This window comes from Pan paniscus, chromosome 3, assembly GCF_029289425.2.
Source record: "Pan paniscus chromosome 3, NHGRI_mPanPan1-v2.0_pri, whole genome shotgun sequence".
NCBI lineage: Eukaryota > Metazoa > Chordata > Mammalia > Primates > Hominidae > Pan > Pan paniscus.
Window position 1 is genome coordinate 25646431 of NC_073252.2, and position 21772 is coordinate 25668202.

The window sequence follows — 21772 nt, forward strand, 5'->3', positions numbered from 1 at the left end:
CTCCCGGGTTCAAGCGATTCTCCTGCCTCAGCCTCTCAAGTAGCTGGGATTACAGGCGCGAACCACTACGCCTGGCTAATTTTTGTATTTTTAGTAGAGACGGGGTTTCACCGTGTTGGCCAGACTGGCCTCAAGCTCCTGACCGCAAGTGATCCACCTGCCTCGGCCTCCCAAAGTGCTGGGATTACAGGCATGAGCCACCACACCTGGTGGTGTTTGGTTTAAATTTTGGTATATTCCTTTATGCTGAGTCCCTGGCCCTAACTACATCACCCCTCCCTTGGACCACTGTAGCACCCTCTGGACTAGTTGGGCTCTTTCAGTACACACTGTCCTTTGAATGTATTTTCCCCAGTAGAGCTAAACATATTTCTTTCTTAAAAACTTCTAATGCCTTCCCTTAGAATGGAGACCTTTGTGTGGCCTTTAGCATACCTGCCTCTCTGCCTCGCCCACACTGATGGCCATTTAGTTTCTCCACCTTGACATTTTGTCTCCTGCCTAGGGCTTTTGTATATTCCTCTTGTCCCAGCTTGTTCTTCACATGCATTCTTCAGCTCTCAGCTCATTCATTCCTTCAGAAAAGCCTTTCTGAATCCCAGATTAGCTCAGGTTCTTCTGTTATACCTGCACCCCGTGTGTTTCCTTCAAGGCATTTATAGTAGTTGGAATGGTGCACTGTATGACTATGCGATCATGACTGTCTTCCCTGTTATACTGTCAATGCCATGAGACCCTTTGATTGTGTTCACCGTTATGTCCCCAGTATATAGCACGGTACCTGACCCAAAATGGGAACTTAAGAAATATTTATTGAACATTGACTGTGTAGTAGTTGGGTGAACAAGATGGCTATACGACTGTCTTAAAAGGGTCAGGACTAACTGTGGAACACAATTTGATCATCTTACAAAATTTGATCTTGTCATTTGTTTATCTCTGTAGTCACATTGACCAGATGGTTCTGCTGCAGTTTTTAGGAACAGTTTTGAGAAATAATTATTTCTCATGGAAACAAAATGAAAGTTACCTTCAGTTTTTATTTCTGAAAATTTAGAAATATTCAGGCAAGTTAGTCACTTGATGATCGTCATGATACTAATTTATTTCTGCTCTGTTTGGATAGTGGCTCGGAGTCTTTATTATACCATTTGAGTGAATTGAAAGGAATGGCTTCATGGAAGCAAAAATATGAACCTCTTGGACTAGATGCTGCAGGAATCGAAGGTAGTGATTTAATTTCTCAGTGAAATACATTAAACACAGTTTACTTATTTGACAAATGACGTTTATTTATTTTTTCCCTTTAGAAGCTATAACTGCTGTGGGTTCTTTTATACTCAAGGCAAATGAACTTCTTCAGTAAGTATTGGGAGTACCTGGAATCACTGACCTAAGAATATGTCACTTTTGACCTAAATAAGAACCTAGCAAGCTGTTATGATTCTCTTAAAATCAGTTTTTAAATTTTTATCACAATTATGCCTTTATATGGTTCCGAAAAGCCAACAGCACAGAGATTTTATAAAGTAAAGCTGTATTTTCCTGTCCTGGTCATCCTTACCTCAGGTCTTCTCGCCAGAGGGAATCATTTTAACTCTTTAACTACTTCTATTTTTAGTTCTTCTATGGGTTACCTCCATATTTCTAAATTGTATGACTATGCCACATTTCTTTTGTCAATTTTTAGAAGTTATTCTCTTTGTTTTGTTTTTCTTAGACTGTTAGGCTTGCTTGTTTTCTTGCATTGTCTGTTTTTTCTGCATCCTTCTGTCCTTTCCCTTCTGAAGGGTGGTGTAGTACCTCTGGAGTCCCCTGTTCCAGATGCCTTCCTTAGCCTCCCACCCCTCTGCTTCAGCCTGCAGCTGTGGTCCAGTTCTCCTGCATGGCTACCACCCGGGCATTTTCTTCATTACTCTCCTGGGTTAGACCCAGAACTGCCAGGATTGCCTTTGTTTCTTGGCTTATTTAATCATTTTGCTGGAAAACATCCTCTAGTAACTTTCTCAAAAAGCAGACATAGAAGGTAAACTTTATCTCCTTTTGTGTTTTTTCTCCTACCCTCACACTTAATTGACAGCTGGCTTTAGGATTCCCTGAGGGTTATTGGTTTTCACATAGAACTTCAAAAGCAGAGTTCCATAGGATTCTGTGCTTTTTGTTGCTGATGGAAGGTCTGGTGCTTCTAATTCTTAGCCCTTTATAGTTTTTTTTTGTTTTGTTTTGAAAAAGCTGTAAAAGCATTACTCTTTATTCTTGATATGTTGAAATTTCATAACAGTGTTTTTGGGTGTGGGCCTTTTAATTCATTGTGCTATAATAAGCCATTTTAACCTGAATTCTCTTGTATTATTCTTTTAATAATTTACTCCTCCCTCTTTTATTTACTTTATTATTATTTATTTATTTTTGCGATGGGGTCTCTCTATGTTGCCCAGGCTGGACTTGAGCTCCTGGGCTCAAGTGATCCTCTTGCCTCAGCCTCCTGAGGAGCTGGGACTAAAGGAGTATGCCATTACGCCAAGCTTTCTCTTTGTTTTAAACTAGATTTTTGTTCTAGAAATCTGTTTGGTCAGATATTAGAATTTGTGGTGGATTGATTTCTGTGTCTTTTCTTTTTCTCTTACATTTTTCATATCTTTGTCTTTTTGATTTTCTGAGAGTTTTTTGATTATTGTCAAATGTCAGTAAACATTTGTTGAGCACTTAACTATGTTTTAAATACAGTGATAAGTAATGTTGAGAAAAACCAAGCAAGAAACAAGGACCTAGGGCATGATAAGGTAGGGGATTCAACTTTATATAGGTGGTCAGGGAGGCCTCACTGAGAAGGTGAAGTTGGAAGGAGACGGAAGGGAGCAAGCCCTGTTGATATTTGGGGGTGGAAGGGGCAGCAAGTGTGAAGGCCCTGAGTTTGGAGCATGCCTGGCATGTTGCAGGGACAAGGGCACTATAGCTGAAGCAGATTGAATGAGAGTAAGGTAGGAGGTGGATTGACAGGTGATAGAGGATGGCCAGGTTGCATAGAGCCTGTGGGCAGTTGTTAGGACTTTGGCCTTTACTCTGGATGTAAAGAGAAGCCCTTGGGGATTTGGGAGTAGTGGAGAGGATATGATTTAGGCTTCAGAAAGATCCCTCTTGCTGCTCAGAGTTGAGAATAGCTCATAGATAGGCAAGGACAGAAGCCAAAAGAGAAATGGTGGTCAGAATCTGAAGTGGTCAGGATTGGGATATATTTTGAGAATGTAATTAACAAGATTTTCTCAATGCTTATCTGTAGATGGTGATAATAAGGGAGTCATAGATAATTATGAGTTTAGGGCCTTGGTACTTGAAAGAGTAGAATTGATATTTACTGAAAGGGGGAACAAATGTGAGGGCAGGTTTAGGGAGGGGGAGTGTAGAGTAAGATCAAGAGTTTGGTTTGGACATACTAGATTGTTCTTTAGACTTACTATTTTGAAGTAATTTTACATAAAAATTACAAGAATAATAGAGACAACTCTGCTAGTACTCCTTTACTTGATTCATCATTTAAAAATATTATACTGTATTTATCATATAATTTATCTTTTCTGAAACATGTGAGAGTATGTTGTTTATATCAGGTGCCTTTTACCTGGAATACTTTAGTGCGTATTTTCTAAGAATAAAATTATTTTCTTACATAACCACAGTACAGTTAACAAATTTAGGAATTTTAACATTAATACAGTATATTAACCTACAGTTCAATTCCCCTTTAGCAATTATCCCAATATGTCCAGTATGATAAGATGCAGTTCAGGATCACGTATTTGTTTTAGTTGCTGTATCTCTTTAATTTTGAGCAGTTTCTTAAATTTTCTTGGTCTTTTATAAAAGTTGACATTTCTTTAAGAAGCACATCATGTATGTATGTATATGTATGTCTGTGTATCTTTTTTTATGTTTCTCATTTTAGGGTTATCTGATTTTTTTTTAATGATTATATTTAGGTTATGCATCCCTGGCCAGAAATACTACATAATTGGTATGTCCTTCTCAAGTTGTCACATCCAGCAGCACACACAGTGTCCGTCATCCACCCCTCTCAGTGATGTTAATTTCGGCCACCCTGTCAGTGTGTTAGATGTATGGAATTTGAAATGCCCATTAGATCTGCAGGTGGAGCTGTCCAGCACAGTGTTAGTTATGTGAGACTAGCGTTCAAGGGAGGGGTCCAGGCTGGAAATGTGCATTTGGGAGCCATCAGCACATTGGTGTTATTTAAAGCCATGGGACTGGATGAGGTAATGAGTGTGCACAGAGAACAGGAGTGACCTGATTTAAGAATGGGGACGATGAAGAACTAGCAAAGGAAATGGGAGAGACAGAACAACCAGAGGAGTAGGCGTCCTGCAGGCTGAGCGAAGAAGGCATTACAAGAAGGAATGAGGGATTGGTTGACAGATGCTAAGTCAAGCAAGGGAAACACCAAGAATAGAATAGAGTCTTAGAATATTATTAGGATAGTGACCTTGATAAGAGCCACCTTAGGGAGTGATGGGAGCTGGTACGATACAGAATAAGAGCAGATGCAGAGAAGACAGCAAGTATAGCCTCTTGAGGAGTTTTGCTGTAAAGGGAATGGCCAGTAGATGGAAGCAGAATTGTTGGGTTTTTTTCTTCTTTTTATCTTGGGAAGAACTGGAGCATGTTTATGTATGGATGGAATGATCTAGAAGGTAAAAAATTGAGATGAGAGAGGAGAGGCTGTAAAGAGTGTGAGAGAGGTGGGACCTAGTGCAGAAGGGAAAGGGTTGGAAAAGCAGAGGTAGGAGCTCATCAGTTGTAGGAGGAAAGGCTGAGAGAGGAGGGTCACAGAGGCCAGTGTATGAGCAGGTGGGAGATAGGGGACGTTCCCTTCAAGGTGCTTTTATTATCTTAACAAGACATCTGTCATCAGCTGAGAGTAAGGATGGGGAGGCGGTGTTGGAGGTTTAAGAATACAAGGAGAGCTGTGAAGCAGCTGTCTAGTCCAGCAGGAGATCGAGTGCACTAATGGAACAGGAGGGCTCTGGGAGTGGGAAAGTGAGGCCAGCCAGCATGGCTGCAGGTCTGCTGCAGGAGTGGGGCACAGAGCAGGGGAGCAGTTAGATTTACCAGACTTCATGAGTAAAATGAAGCAAGAGGAGCAAGGGAATTGAAGCAAGGACCAGGTTAAAATGATGGCCGTTGAATCTGAACTACTTTAGGAAGGAAGTGAGGACATGTAGGGGCTGAGAGATGGTGAAAGGTAGTAGAACTAGTAGATGATGCGTCCTGGTGGGAGGAAGGTGGGGGCCCTGGAGAGAGGCTGGACAGATAGGAGGGGGTGTTTGGTCAGTGGGATGCTTGAAATTGAGACTTAGAAGGGTTGCAGCTGGTGATGACAGGCTCTGGGGTGTGAACTTTGGAGTAAATGTCTAAGGTCGGGTTGGAGGACAGGATCATTAAACTGAACCATTCTCTTCAATTTCTTATTATAGCAGTTCTTTCTTTTAATTTCTCAAAGTGTTCTCCTGTTTCTTTAATCCTCGTTCAAAACTTTGCTTTCGTTTTGTGGATGTGACATCTCACATCTTTCTGAGGATATTAATTAGATTGCTGTTCCCTGAATTATCTTCCCTTGATGGGTCACTTTTCTGTTTATCTTAGTCTCTCCTTGCAAGGTTTCTTTAAATACCAGATGCTTGGTTGCTTACTCATGTTTATTCAGGAGGCAATTTAAAGTTGCTTGGAATCTGTGTAGGTTGGGGCAGCAGGGAGCAGGTGCCAGAGTGTGTGGAGCTTTGCTTCAGGCTACTGGTGCCCACGTGAAAGTGCCTTAGCTCTTCCCACTTTACTCAGTTTCTCTGAGGAATCCTCTGTTTGTTTTTGACTGGAGAGTAGCCCCCTAGGCATTCTTCATGTTTTGGAGGAAAGAACGTATTGACCACTCTGTGTTATATTTTCAGTTTGTCCCCCTGTGTCCAGCCCCACACATCACCCTGAGGTCTTCTGTTAGACCTGACATTGCTAAGGTCTGAGCATCCCTGGGCTTCTCCAAGGCGGAGGCTCCTTCCCAGCTGCCCTCTCCGTGCACTGCCTGGCACAGGGCCTACGCTCTTAAGCCGCATCAGTCACTTTTGCTGTTGAGCTGCATCAGTCTTCTGTCACTTTTGACATTTCTGAAATTTAATTTCTTTTCTATTGTTCTTTTTGTTTTTGTGAGTTTCTAACACATGTACCCCTCTCCATCCACAGCCATTTTAATGGTATTTTAGAAGGTAGAGGCTGTAGATGTGTGTGCTCAGAAGACAAAAAAAAACACGAAGAGAAATGGCATTGCTTTTCCTGTATTTCGAAGTATTTTTTGGTTCACCGTATTTGCAGAGAGCAGATATAAAATACTATGCTTTCTATGATCACTTCTCAGTATGAATGAAAGGTAGTTTAACTTATTGTTCTTTCAGGTAAGTAGAATTATTACAGGTTCCAGATGGAGAAACTGAGGCATTGAGCATTTTGATGTTGGTCTGGTGGCCTGGGGTAGGGTTGAACATATTGACTGCACAAAGGAACTTTTTTTCTTTCTCTTATCATTGCTGCAAGAGGGTTTTGATTACATTGCTTAGTAACATAAGAGATGTTTCAGTCTTTTATTCCAAGCGTTTTACTTTGTACCAAAAGGTTAATGATACTGACCTACCTCTTCACTGGTATTATGAAACTTAATGCTTGGAAAGGGCTTTGAGATCTGGGAATGAAAAGCACAGGTTTTTGCCTAGAGTAATTATCGTATACATGTGAGCTTAAAGAGATTGTTTAAAAAGTGATAACCCATGTCTGTATTCAGAAACAGTTTTATCAAAATGAAGATGACTTCCATTTATAACACTTAATTTTGGTGGGGTACATTTGTGTAAAGCCAAGGGAAATTCAACTTTTGAGATCTCAATTGTTAGGATAAAAAATCAGCTTCCAAAAATAATGGTCCATTGATATCAGAGGTAATGACATAGCACAAATTTGTAATAATGGTTTTCTGTTGAAGTTGATGTTTTTTCTTCTTACTGACCAATGAGTATTTTCTTTTAAAATGAGAATAATGCTGAAAACTGTTTTTTCTGATTTCTTTTATTTGCAAAGTTAGAAAAGGAGTTCATGCTTTACTGAGTCATAAGAAAGACTATTACACAGTTTGTGGCAAGGCTGTTGTAACCAGTTGGAATCTAAGTTATTTGCTTTATTTTTATAATCAGTATTTTCTTTTTTGAAATTTTATTTTTAGGTAGGCTTTTGATTTGTAATATCTGCTGTTCTAAAGACTTAAATGTCACCCAGATAGGATAAAATAGAACAGTAAGGATTATGATATTTCCTGACAGTTGAGCAGGATGTATGAATCCCCCACATACTAATCTTATTTCTGATTTTTTTGTTTTTATCTCTTTAGAGTTATAGATAGTAGTATGAAAAACTTCAAAGCATTTTTTCGGTGGCTTTATGTGGGTAAGTTAATTGATTGAAGCATTTTTATTTTAACACTTTAAAAAAATTATAGGAGTATTATCTTAGACTGTTTCAATAAATCTAGTACAATTTCAAATACTTGGAGAGAACTATATAATGATCCCTGTTGTACCTTTCACCTAGCTTCAGCAGTTATCAACACATGGGCAGTCTTACTTTATTCATACACCCAGCTCACCACAGAAATATTTATGAATTTTTTATTAGTATTTAATAAATATACATATTTTTGGAGTACTCATGATAATCTAATACATTCATATAATTTGTAAAGATCAAATCAGTATAATTGGGATATGTATCACCTTAAACATTTTTCCTTGTGCTAGAAACATTCCTCACAGAACTGTTAAAGCTAACTTGTAGTCTGTTATCCCTGTCGCTCACTGATAGTTCACATTTTTTTACTTTATAATGTCTCCTTAGGTTAAAATAACATTTAAAAAAAATTTTGTAAGTATCAGGCACTGTTAGGTGCTAGATTTTAAAAGTAAAAAAGAAAAAAAAATAAGAGTCTCTGTCCTTGGGTAGCTTATCTTCTGTGTGATTATTTCGTCTTCTGTCTTTAGATCTCTGCTGTCCACTGTGGTAGCCACTAGCAACATGTGGCTATTTAAGTGGATTGAAATCCTATAAAACTGTATATTTGGTTCCTTAGCCATACTGTCCACATTTGAGGTTCTCAGCAGCCACAAATGGTTAGTGGCCTCACAGAAGTAGAACATTTCCATTACCACTTCTATTGTGTATTGATGCTCCAGCTAAATAGAATGCAGACCACTTACAGCCTGTCTTTGTGTCTTCACAATGTCTTTGCATTTGGGCAGGTAGTTAGTAAGTATTTGCTGGCTTGATATTAAATGTTTTGTATTCACTCTGCAGTATATGCATATTTTATTTAGGTCCATTTATATTGCTATTTTTGTGAACTCTCAATATCCTTAAAATAATCCAGCATCTATTTCCCTCCAACAAATGCAAAATTTAGTGTTAATGTAATTTATCTCACACTTGTTGAAACTCTAAAGAGTAAAATAGAATGAAAATTACCTGTAATGTGCTGATATCCTTTAAACAAATGTCCAGATCTTCAATTCTAATATTGTAAAAACAGACTATATTTTTCAACCTAACATAATTGCTTTTGTTTAAAAACTGAATGTGATCTGCCTATGTTGATACTTGAAATTTTTTGATATTTCTGAAAACTGTACCAATACTAACCAGAATGAGGAACCAGAGAGCTTATCAGGCTGGCCTGTTTAAGATCCATGTTGTTAATTGGAATAAATTACAATATTAAAACTGAATGAGACCTTAGAAGACTTTTTTTTTGCAGAGGTAGTTTGGTTTTACTTATAATTATTGGAGGTAATTTAGGCAGTGTCTATCCTTACTACACATTCTAACTGTAGTAAGAATCAGGATTGTCCTTACTACACATTCTAACTGTAGTAAGAATCTAACTGTAGTAAGAATCCTTACTACATATCCTAACTGTAGTAAGAATCCTTACTACATATTCTAACTGTAGTAAGAATCAGAACTGTAGCACTGTGGTACTCTTATTCAGGATTAGGAGAGAAATGGCTTACCGCTCGGTCCTTCTCATTAGGGCAGGACATTGTAGAAAGCACACTGGATTGGAGAAGTGGAGATCTACTTGTAATCCTGGCTCTGTCCCCAATAGATACCTGTATAACCTTGGTTTTCTTCTTTGTAAAATGTAATCTCCATGAAGGCAGGGATATCTTTTATACTGATATATCGCTAGCACCTAGGGTATGCTCAATAAGTAGTTTTTTTGGATGGATAAGAATGAGTGGAACTAGATTTTAGCTCCCCTTTCAGATAACTTAGATGTTTAAATTAATTAAAAAACAGTTATGTATTTGCAAAAGTACTTCTGACTTGCTTGTTACTGACCAAATGCAATTAAGAACCATGTTCAAATACCATGCAGAGGCATATAAAACATACTTTGTCTTGACTTAGGTGGAACGTAATACAAAACACATAGTACTGATGAGGACAATCCTGTGAAAGGACAGAGAGAGTCAACCACAGATACTAGATCAAAGAAAAGTACATAAATATACTGTAAGCGCGTAACAGAAAAGACCAAGGGAAATAAACAGATTTCTTTGGTATCATAAGGCTTTGGAGGAAAGAATGGCTTGCAGATTTTAAGAGCAGAAACATCACCAGGTTAAAAGGAGGGATCCTTACACACGTAGTCTTTGCACAGACAGCAGTTAGATTTGTCTGGCGTGGCAACAGGTTGAATTGAAGAGGAAAAAGAATAGTTTAGAATGGTTAGACCAACAATTTTGAACCTGAAAATATGAATCAAATTTAAGTTCTGGCACCCCTTAGTTTTTGGAAGAAAAATGTTTTTGTTGGTGAAAAGCTGTGTCAAATTGAAGATTTAGTTCAGTCAGACACCTTGTCTTTGAAATGTATTTATAATTAAAATTATGTTTGTAGTTTGCTTTTAAAGATAGTTTTTTAACTTTGTATTTCCAGCAATGTTGAGAATGACAGAAGACCATGTGCTTCCCGAGCTGAATAAGGTAGTATGTACTAGTGCATTTTCACAGTGTTCACATTGTCCTGCTTGAACTCAGCTGTGCTGGTCATTTTGGTACTCTTATTCAGTTATTAGTTAACAGGATGTCAGGATGTAGACATTAGATCCCTTAAGCACCACCTTTTTAAAAAAGAAATTTGCATGTTTTGTGTATTGTTTCATCTCATAGAATACCTTTATTATGACTATCTAAATTTATAGTTTTCATGTTTGGATAAGGTTTTATAATCCATGTAAGACAGCATCCTTGTATTCCTTACTTTGACTTCCTTAAATTTTAAATGCTTCTTATTTTCCTTGGAAATCACGTGCTTAGATATTAGTCCCTGTGTTGATGTCTGGTAAGCAACAGTTTCTTTCTAAAGAAAGAAAAGAAGGATTCCTGTAAGGACTGTGACAAGCAGTGATGGAATCTCCTTCCAGGGAAGTCTTAGGGAATAGGGCAGAATTTCCACTTGATTCCTGCAGCTCACTCTTCTTCACCCCTGCTAAAACTGTTGATAGGTTAGGTAGTTTTGAGCCTGAAAAAATGGACAGCATTAAAATTAGCCTCATGAACTAGATGAGAAAGGGCTCCTCCACTCTCTACAACTCGTTTGCTAAGTCGATCTTTTGCGCTGTGGGTGACTGGCCTTGCAAACCAGGAAAGTTTCACAATAGTTGTTTTTCTGACATCACTGTTAGCTTTATTTTGGGAGTAAAATATGTCAGTTGTTGGAAGGGATCCTAAGGTATAATTTTCTGAGGGCTGAAGAACTAAATTGGGATAAATTCAGGTCACTGCAAGAAGCAGGAGCCTACGCTGAAGCAGACAGCACTGTTTGCCTGCAGCCCTTAACTAAGGGTGACACATCTTATCTGGGGTCCAGTTCCCATTCCCAAGGGAGGGACCTCAGCACATGTGGTCTTAGCACAGGCCTGAAATAATAAACAACCTTAGGCCATAAAGAGTTCTGTAGCTATTGGATTAACTGATTGGAAGATGAGTTCACATGTTTAATTATATTCTCGGAACCCCAGGCGTTCATATTTTCACAGTCACATAATCTATATTTGTTTGAAAGAACTTTGCCAGTTTTCCCATGGCTTTTAGTAGACAGTAAAAATGTCACATTTATAATTATGTACCATTTCTTTTATTGAGCAGCTTTCTTTTATCTTGATTTTTCTTTTTGTTCCTTTTGTTGATAGATGACTCAGAAAGATATCACATTTGTTGCTGAATTTCTTACTGAACATTTCAATGAGGTAAGAAGTTGATATTTCTGTAATGCAGTTTAAAAAAAATTACAGTAAACCTGGATAATGACAAGACATAATTAAATTTAACCCAATTTAATTGAAGTCCATAGCAATTACTTTTTTAAAACTGTTGAATTAATTATGTTTATAAACATAGTCAATAAACCAGACTTTTGTTTGTGTGTCTTATAATCTATAAAAGAAAATAATAACTGCCACTCACAGCTCTCTTGAAAAGGAAGGTTTTGGGTTTAAATTTAAGATATTTTTCTTCGTGAGTTGACTTAAGAATTAAACTATGTTTATTTTTTTCCAGGCTCCAGACCTTTATAATCGAAAAGGAAAATACTTTAACGTTGAAAGAGTTGGTCAGGTATGGGCTTTGAACTCATTTTAAAACCTTAGCAGTATTCATCTTTGTTATCCAAAGTCTCTGGAAAGAATTACAATACCAAGTAATACAGGAGCTCTGCCCTTTTAGTAAAATTAACAAAGAGCAGCAGTTTTTAAACATTTTGATCTGAGAACCCTTTTACATTCTTAAAAATTATTGAGGACTAAAAATACAAAAATTAGCTGGGTGTGGTGGTGGGCACCTGTAATCCCAGCTACTTGGGAGGCTGAGGCAGGAAAATCACTTGAACCCAGGAGACAGAGGTTTCAGTGAGCCAAGATCAAGCCACTGCACTTCACCCAGGGCGACAGAACAAGACTCTGTCTCAAAAAAGAAAAAAAAAAATTACTGAGGACTAGAAAAGAGCTTTTGTTTATGTGAGTTGTTATTTATTGCTGATAGGCATTATTAGGTATTAAAAATTAAACATAATAAAAAATTATTCCTTAATTCACTCAAAAATAGAATATACCAGCCAGGCATTGTGGCTCACGCCTATAATCCCAGCTACTCGAGAGGCTGAGGCATGAGAATTGCTTGAACCCAGGAGGCGGAGGTTGCAGTGAGCCAAGATTGCATCACTGCACTCCAGCCTGGGTGACAGAGGGAGACTCAGTCTCAAAAGAAAAAGAAGAAAAAAAAAAAGAATATACCCATTACTATTACATGTTAATATAAATATTTTTAGTGAAAAATAATGAAATTTTACAAAATAATTTAGTTAAGAGTGGTAACGTTTCATATTGCAAACCTCTTTGATGTCCAGCCTAATAGAAAACAGCTGGATTCTCATATCTGCTGCTACATTCAGTCTGTTACGATATGTTGTTTCTGTAGTATCAGCGTATATGAAAAAAGTCTGGCCTCACACAGGTGTGTATATGAAAAGGGAGAAGTATTCTATTAGCTTTTTCAGATAATTGTGACTTTGCTTTATTATATCAAATGTGGACAAGTGATAATATCTTAAAGGTTTGTTTCAGTGTGGAATCTAAAATTGCATCAGTGAACGTTTTTTACATTAAAATTCATTCATCTTCCTTGCACTTTGAACGGATCTTTTGTCCACGCATAATTTTGTAACATCCTGCTTTGGTCATTTGGGAAGTATTGGTTCCCTGAGTCATCCAGCTGTTCTAAATGCTGCCACCTTTTATCAAACTATAAGTTAGATTTCATTAATAGCACCACCAATTTAATCAGAAAAGTCTTCGTGTTGTGAAGCACACAGGGGCAGATGCAGGTTTTCCAAAAAAAATTTTTTTTTTTTTTTTGAGACAGGATATTTCCTCTGAGTAGTACAGTGGTGCAATCACAGCTCACTGCAGCCTCCACCCCTCGGACTCGCCTCTTGTAGCTGGGGCTACAAGCACACACCACCATGCCTGGCTAATTTTTGTCTTTATTTTGTGGAGACCCGCCATGTTGCCCAGGCTGGTCTTGAGCTCCTGGGCTCAAGTGATACACCTGCCATGGCCTCCTAAAGTGCGGGGATTACAGGCATGAACCACCGTGCCCAGCCTATTTTTGCTTTTAACATAAGTGCTTTTCCTCAAGATAACCATCATACTTTGTGTAGCAAAAGTGCCTATGTATAACTCTCAATTCTGTCACACAGAATATTAAAGATTTGTACTCAAGGGTTGAAAATAAAGTTAATAATTTAATGACTTTGTTAAAGATAAATGAAACTATGAGTATGTGGCAGAAAAAGAATACAGTGACTGCTGGTATGATTTGGGACCACTACCTTGACTCTTGGCTGAGACACTTACAGCTTTCCCCACCATCAGTACAAATGTTAGCATAGTGTAAAGGGGAGGTGACAGCTACATTATTATAAAACTAGTATTGACTTTGTGGATCCCCAAAAGCGTCTTGGGGGTTCCCAGGGGCTCGTGGACCTCACTTGAAGAACAATTGCCATAGAGTATATTGACAGTACATTGACAATGGATACTTATGAAACTAATTTATAACTTGCATATGTAAAATTAAAATATGCTCATGAAAAAGAAACACAATTTAAGTTCGATTTGTGGTCTCTACATCTACAACATAATAATCTTTTAATACTTTGCAGTTTGTTTAGTTGCTTGACTAAACAAACTACCAACTGTTCGGCAGTTTCTTTAACTTTTAAGATAGTAGCTAGCTAACATTTATGGAGGGCTTAATTCTGCCACATACACATAGCAGATTTTGGCTACCTCACTTAGAATGATAGTAATGCACTTTCAGAGGACTTGGCAATAAAACAAAGTAACTTATTAAGTTAAAAAAGTGTTAAAAATAAACAGATTTTAGGCCCTAAGTCTTTGATTTACTAAACTTAACTTTTTTTTGTCTTTTACTTTTTTTCTTTTTCCATTTTCCCTTCCAGGTATGAATAAACTTAAATTTCTAATTCTGTATTTCTAGTACTTGAAAGATGAAGATGATGATCTTGTGTCACCCCCTAACACAGAAGGAAATCAGTGGTATGACTTTCTTCAAAATAGCAGCCACCTTAAAGGTATTTCATGAACCAACCAGATTTTGGCCATTTTTGTTTTTATTTAGGACTAGGTCTTGAATAGTTCTGCTAACAGTTGTGCTGAAAACTTGCTGAACACTTACCTAAGTTTATTAGACTTATATTTATTTGATTATAGGAACAGCAAAATAACCAATAGTGTATGACATCACCATGATAGATAGAAGACACTCTGAAGTTAACTACGCTGTAGGAAGATTGCTTATTCCTAAGTGTTCTTATATAAGTGTTTTGCACCCTGTAAAAAATAGGATTTTGAGGGGAAACTATAGAGCCAAATAGTGAGAAAAGTCTTTTTTGCCAATTCCAATTTATTATCTTCTAAAAGCACAGGGTTGCTCAACTGTATTCTCCTCGGGTTGTAGTTTTGTGTGTGTGCATGTGTACTTGTTACACCTTTCATTTTCTAGAATGTCAGAATGTTAATACAGTAAAGCTATCCAGCATTATTAGGGATGCAGCACATAATAACAACCATTAAATATGCCAGCACATCTTACCATTTTAGATGAAAATATTTTAAAGCTCGTATTTCTTTGATGTCTGAAAGAATAATCTGACCAGATTTAGCAATTGCTTAGATCTTTAAGGTAGTGGGTGCTTAGTCTAACTAAACATTTATGGGGTGCTTAGTCTGCCATATACACACAATACCTGCTTTAATCCTCACAAGATTCTATGGGTAGGTACTTGGTATCCCCATTTACTAATGAGGAAACAGAAGGTTAGAGAAACCCAGGATCACACAAGCTGGTTAGTGATGGAGCTAGGATTCTGTTAATGTGAAAGCCTGAGGTTTTAACTAGACTGGCAGTACAGGTTGAGCATCTTAATCCAAAAATCTGAAATCTGAAAATGCTCCAAAATCTAAAACTTTTTGAGCACCGACATGACACCACTAGTGGAAAATTCCATACCTGACCTCATATGATGGGTCCCAGTCAAAATGCAGTCAAGACTTTGTTTCAAGCACAAAATTATTAAATATATTGTATAAGATGTACATGAAGCATAAATGAATTTCGTGTTTAGACTTGAGTTCCATCCCCAAGATATCCCATTATGTATATGCACATTCCAAAAAAATCCCAAACACTTACAGACCCAAGCATTTTGGGTAAGTGAAACTCAACCTGTAGCAATTTCTGCCACTTCTATTTGGTTGCTGCTTCTATGAATGAATGAATGAGGGAGAGAATTCTTTGATGCCAAGAACTTTGCATATAGTCCAAATTCTTTTTCAAGGCAGAACCTATTATGTATTGCCAGAGAGTCTTGAGGTCAGTAAGGAGATGCATTGGTGCAAGTTGGCTATTGAATGGAGGGAGGATAAAGGTACAGGAGACGCTACTTATTTACTGTATTTAATCAGGATGCCCAGGGAATAAGGCAGGATGTCTGGAGAGGGTCAGTGGCAGTGCGTCAAGAGTAGTGGCACCTGGACCCTGTTGCTATTTTGGCTATTATTGATCCAGGGAACTTTGCCAGGCTAAAAATAGGTCCTATCCTCTTTTATTTGCCCCACATCTTACGTGTTTGAATAAGAAAGGCCTGATCTTAGCTACAGACCTAATGGAACTCACTATTGAGTTCCATAATGAATTCTAGTGAGGAAATACCAGTGAAACTAGTAAGCTTCATTTTTTTTTTCATCTGTAAATTGGAGAATATGGTGTTTACTTCATATGGCTATTGTAAGCAATAAAAAAAAAAGGTATTTTAAACACCTAGCATAGCAGGTGTTAGTGCTAAATTATATATTACTTTCTCCTGATAAAGTAACCTTTTAAAAAGTAAAGAGCTTATTTATATAGAGCTAGTTTCCAGTCTCTTGTTTTAGAGACTTAAAAAACAGTACTGGACTGCTGTTGTTGTTTCACTGTGGCAAAGAATAGAAGAATGAACTTTATTTCATCATATATTTGATGGTTCCCAAATCATTCCTTGCTTCTTATAGCCAGCAGAAACCTACAGTTGGATTTTGGTGAGTCTAAGTTTGTAGTAAGTGAGATTGTTTTTAGTGAGCTGTCAGTGGGGGTTGATGAAAGGCAGAAGACCATGGTCGTTTATAATGAGTTTGTGTGAAAATCCAATGAAGTGGTCAGTGAAAATTCTACCTCGAGATAAACTGTGCAGACTGGCTCTAACAGTAGATTATTTTCTTCTAATTATAAGTTTGCTATAGCTTCTTTTATTTTTGTTTCTGTTTTTGTTTGAAACCAGAAAGTCCTTTGCTGTTTCCTTATTATCCTCGAAAATCATTGCATTTTGTGAAAAGGCGGATGGAGAATATTATTGATCAGTGTTTGCAAAAGCCAGCAGTAAGTTTGAAAGAAATGCATGTCTTTGTGTAGGAGCAATAGTGTCTACAGTATGTGGCTCACTTATGTAAATGATCTTAATTTTTAGAATGAACTATGAAAATGTTGATATTCAACTGTTTTTGATTAACAAAAGTAACAATTTCATATGGTTCAACCTAATACTCCAACTTAAGTTTCTTACACACGTGTGTGTGTGTGTGTGTGTATAAAGATTACTAAAGGTGTTGGCATCTTGAGTATTTTATTTGTTCCCAGAAGAAATTCATTGTAAACAGTCTTAGTTACAGAGCTGATGTGTCTCTGTTTACTACTGAAGGATGTGAATGAATGGTTGTTATGAGACCAGAGGGAGGTGGTCTTAAACCTGCCATGTGCTTAGCACCAAGGTCCTTTTCAGCTCAGAATTTTCTCTTTTTCCTTACTGTTACAATTGTCATTAAAGTTTCTTATGTACAAGGTTTGGTGATGTAGGCGATTTTTTTACTACATTCGAACAGTGATGGTCAGTCACTTTCTGTAGAGTATCTGTGTGCATATTAATGCTCTAATTATATTTTAAAATCTTATTTTATATAGGATGTAATTGGAAAATCGATGAATCAAGCAATCTGTATTCCATTGTATAGAGATACCAGAAGGTAATTCTGTTTACCTATTGGGTGGTGTAATTCCGCAGCCAATTTAAATTTTTCTCATTTCTTTTTCCCTTTTATTTTAGTGAGGATTCTACACGTAGATTGTTCAAATTTCCTTTTCTGTAAGTATATATTTCTTCCCTATCTTGAGTGAACAATACAGTTTTGTTTTATCCATCAATAGTTAAAAAATATTATGACAATTTTTTTTCTTAGGTGGAATAATAAAACTTCAAATCTACATTATCTTCTTTTTACTATTCTAGAAGATTCACTTTATAAAATGTGCATCTTAAGGAGACATACTGATATTTCTCAGTAAGTATTAATCTGAAGTTTGAATCAAAGAGATAAGATTTTATTATTTGTAAGAATGAAGCATACAGCCTTCCAGCATTTCAGATTTTAAACTACTTTGTGACTTTTAGATGTGTCATTTAATTGTTAGTTTTCATGTCATTAAAAGGGTAACACTGAATTAGGAAGTTATATGATCTTGTTTTAGATTATTTAATTTTTATTGGCATATAATCATTGTAGGACTTTTTTTAGAGTTAGGAAAAATATGACAGCTCAGGATATTATACTTCATTTTTTAGAAGTTAAAAACTTCCGAAAAACTAAAAGTTAAAGAAGTTTTAACTTTTTAGAAGTTAAAAACTTCTAAAAGTGGCTGCCTTATAGAAATGATTTTTGCCTAGGGTTAAGTATGCTTTTCATTAAACAAGAGGCCTTGCCTAACAGAGACTTACTTTGAAATTGAAAGTAGAAGGTCTGAAAAATAAATCATATTTAGAACGCCATTGGTAGCTTAAAAATGGTTTTAAACCTGAATTTGAAGAAAATGTTGAGACCACGATGTAACCAAAAAGAAATAATTGGGTTATTTCTATTCCAAATGTCTTTGGTGACTGTGTGATTTTAAACCAAATTGGTTTATCTATCTAGGCGTTTAAACCAGTTCTCAGTGTTCTAAAGAAGTACATGTACTGACCCTGACAATCATGTTCTTTTAAGCCTTTAGATTATTGACTATCAATACCAGGTTGTTCCACAGAGTCTCTTTTTTTCCCCCTTCTTTCTTGAAGATCTGTGAGTAATGGACTAATTGCTATTAAATTTGGGAGCTTTACATATGCCACAACAGAAAAAGTCAGAAGAAGGTAAGTCTTGAATCTTGTTTGGATGAAATGTAGATACATGTGATATGTGTATATGTTTAGGAATAGGATCAGACTCAGTTACGGTGGTAATATAGGTAAAAGGGCTTTGCCACTTCCCACATCAAGGGCAGGATTCTTTGTGTATTTATACATAGAGAATGATTTGACTTGTGATTGAATAGAACCTTACTGCCCTGCAGTTTATGTCATATGGTTTCCTATAATTAATACTCCTGAGCTCCCTGTTGACAAAGAAAGTAATGTGGTTCCCATGGGCAGATGGCCTGCAGGGCTGAAGTTCTTGTTATGACCAAAAAAAATTATGAGGTGATGCCATTCTTAGTGATGGGAGATTTTCTTAGGATTCAAAATGGTAACAGTACCTAAGCCATCCCTGAGGCTTCGCAAGGAAAAGAAGTGACTAATCATAGGCTGATCTTTTTCTCACTTTTTTCCTCACATAAAATAAGTTTTTTTATGATAAAGTCTTTGGAGTTGCTGTGCCTATTTTTCATGTGTAGTATCTTATTTTTATTTCTCAGCCTAGTCAACTCTGCTGAATGTGTATATAAGGTGTCATTCATAGAATTTCCACAGGCTTAAGGCCTAACCATTGATGGCCAGGGGCTTTCTAGAACTGAAACAACTTCACAGATTTTTGGGGGTCATGATTACCCATTTTTAAGATTTGGTTATATATGTGAATAATCAGTACAAAAAGTAACTGATTTTAATACAAACCAATGATATATTTTAAATGTTATTGTACAGAATGTCACTTAACTTTTAAATTTTTTTCTGCTTGCTGCCAGTATAACATGCATACAGTATTTTCTCAGTAGTCACGATCATCTTTGATATAACAAAACTTATTTTAATTCTAGCATCTACAGTTGTTTAGATGCACAGTTTTATGATGATGAAACTGTAACAGTAGTTCTTAAAGACACTGTAGGACGTGAAGGAAGAGATAGACTCTTGGTCCAGCTGCCTTTGTCTTTAGTATATAACAGTGAAGATTCTGCAGAATATCAGTTCACTGGGACTTATTCTACAAGGTAACTAGTAACATTGTCTTTCTGATATTTCAGTTAAATGTTTTTTTAATGCACATTATAAATTTCAACCTTTTAGGTATGCTAGATAATGGTTATTTCGTTACTAGAGATAACCACAGAGGTAGCTGAGCAGAAATGCTCCAATCTTTCATTCAAAATATGCTGGCCTTAATAGCTTTTTTTGTCCCTTTGCTTTACTAGTAAATCAGGAAGTATTTGCTGGAATCAAGGTGGGGAATTATTTGGAGTGGAGAATGGGACTTCTTTTAGTTACATTTTTAAGGATAGCATTAACCCTGGGTGGTTGGAATTAGTTATTTTTGATTTGCCTTCAGTATTTTCCTTCCAGAATTAAGACCTCAGTACCCATGTAGGAAGTATACTGTCAATTCCAAGAGATGGCTTTAATTGACTGAGACTTAAGTAAGCAGATCTCTAATTTAAAAATGTATCCATTTGCTTTCTTTGAAAGGGAGTCAGAAACCTTGCTAAGATGATATTCTGCCTATTTGGAATTACAGTATTTCTTTTCCTTTTTTTTTTTGAAACAGGGCCTCTCTCTGTCACCCAGGTTGGAGTGCAGTGATGCAATCATAGCTCACTGCAGCCTCCAACTCATGGGCTCAAGTGACCCTCCTGCCTCAGCCTCTCATAGCTGGGACTACAGGCATGTGCCACCTTGCCTGACTAATTTTATTTTTTTACAGAGATAGAGTCTTACTATGTTGCCTAGGCTGGCCTTGAACTCCTGGACTCAAGCAATCCTCCCACCTTGGCCTCGCAAAGTGCTGAGATTCCAGGCATGAGCCACTGTGCCTAGCCAGAATATAGAATATGGAATTTTTATAGAATATTATATCACAGCTTTTTTTCTAACACAACAGTTGCTAAAATTATATTGGAAATAGAAGTATGAGTAGAAGTCAAAACCATAATTGACCCTAATACCACCTGTAGTAAACTAGGGAGGAGAAGATCCCCTTTTCATTCCTGAGTTGGTTTTTTTCCCTCTTTAGGCTAGATGAACAGTGTAGTGCTATTCCCACCCGTACCATGCATTTTGAGAAGCACTGGAGATTACTGGAAAGTATGAAAGCACAGTATGTTGCTGGGAATGGTTTTCGAAAAGTGTCCTGTGTGGTAAGTGTTTAGAGATCGTTCAGCAACTAAGAAATTACAAGAAGTAACGTTGCTTCTTTGGAACCTTCATCAAATACATGATATATAAGGTCCTTTTGTGCAAATATTTTTACTGTGATTTATAGCTTGTATTGATTATGATCATGTGGTGGCCTTAGCTATTTAGTTCTCGTTCTGATAAAGCTTACTAAGTAGTTAATAATAATACTAGATTTTAATCTCACAAAATTGCCACTGTTGTTATGTGGAGATCTTTTTATACAAAATGAAGGCTGAATTTATTGATTTTGTTGTAAATTGATGGGAATATAACTTTCCTATAAAACCATTCTTTGATTCAGACTTCTGATTTCTAATTCTTTATATATGATAAGCCATTAATTTAAAAATGCTTTTATGGCCTTTTCTTTTTTAGTTAAGCTCAAATCTTCGTCATGTGAGAGTATTTGAAATGGACATAGATGATGAATGGGAGCTCGATGAGTCTTCAGATGAAGAGGAGGAGGCCAGTAATAAGCCTGTAAAAATAAAGGAAGAAGTGTTGTCGGAGTCAGAGGCAGAGAACCAACAAGCTGGTGCTGCCGCTTTAGCTCCAGAGATAGTCATTAAAGTGGAAAAACTTGACCCTGAGCTAGACTCCTAATCTAGCTTGCCATTATTGTGTGTGTAATTATGGCCAAAAGGACATAGGAGATGGACTAAGATGTCTTGGACCACCTTTAATTTTCTTTGTGTAACAAAGAAATAAACAGTAAATTTTATTTTTTCATATTCTGCTTCATCTTCTCTTAGTGATATAGTCACTATGATAGACTTTATTTTTTCTAAGCTTTCTCTTTAATGCTATGTGCAGAACTAGTGTTTAAAGAAAACAGGGCCAGGCATGGTGGCTCATGCTGGTAATCTCAGCACTTTGGGAGTCTGAGGTGGGTGGCTCACCTGAAGTCAGGAGTTCAAGACCAGCCTGGCCAACATGGCAAAACCCCGTCTCTACTAAAAATACAAAAATGAGCTGGGCGTGGTGCATGCCCCTATAATTCCAGCCACTTGGGAGGCTGAGGCATGAGAATCGCTTAAACCTGGGAGCCAGAGGTTTCAGTGGGCTGAGATTGCGCCATTGCACTCCATCCAGCCTGCGTGATGGAGTGAGACTCTGTCTCAAAAAAGAAAGAAAG

The 21772-nt window shown here is 37.0% G+C and overlaps 1 protein-coding gene across 2 annotated transcripts in view; it reads left to right on the forward strand.

Moving 5' to 3' along the window:
- Positions 1-21366, forward strand: part of ANAPC4 (anaphase promoting complex subunit 4) — a 39708-nt gene extending 18342 nt beyond the window's left edge. The window contains exons 15-29 of one of the 2 annotated variants that reach the window (XM_008952194.5): positions 1127-1227; positions 1311-1362; positions 7439-7494; positions 10042-10091; positions 11297-11353; positions 11664-11720; positions 14163-14256; positions 16501-16598; positions 17178-17239; positions 17320-17358; positions 17453-17554; positions 18325-18399; positions 19284-19457; positions 20474-20597; positions 21013-21366. In XM_008952194.5, coding sequence (XP_008950442.1) covers positions 1127-1227; positions 1311-1362; positions 7439-7494; positions 10042-10091; positions 11297-11353; positions 11664-11720; positions 14163-14256; positions 16501-16598; positions 17178-17239; positions 17320-17358; positions 17453-17554; positions 18325-18399; positions 19284-19457; positions 20474-20597; positions 21013-21240 — 1369 coding nt within the window. In that variant the 3' untranslated portion in view covers positions 21241-21366. The remainder of the gene's footprint in view (positions 1-1126; positions 1228-1310; positions 1363-7438; positions 7495-10041; positions 10092-11296; positions 11354-11663; positions 11721-14162; positions 14257-16500; positions 16599-17177; positions 17240-17319; positions 17359-17452; positions 17555-18324; positions 18400-19283; positions 19458-20473; positions 20598-21012) is intronic. The other variant, XM_003826838.6, reaches the window with a different exon arrangement.
- The last annotated feature ends 406 nt before the right edge of the window (positions 21367-21772 follow it).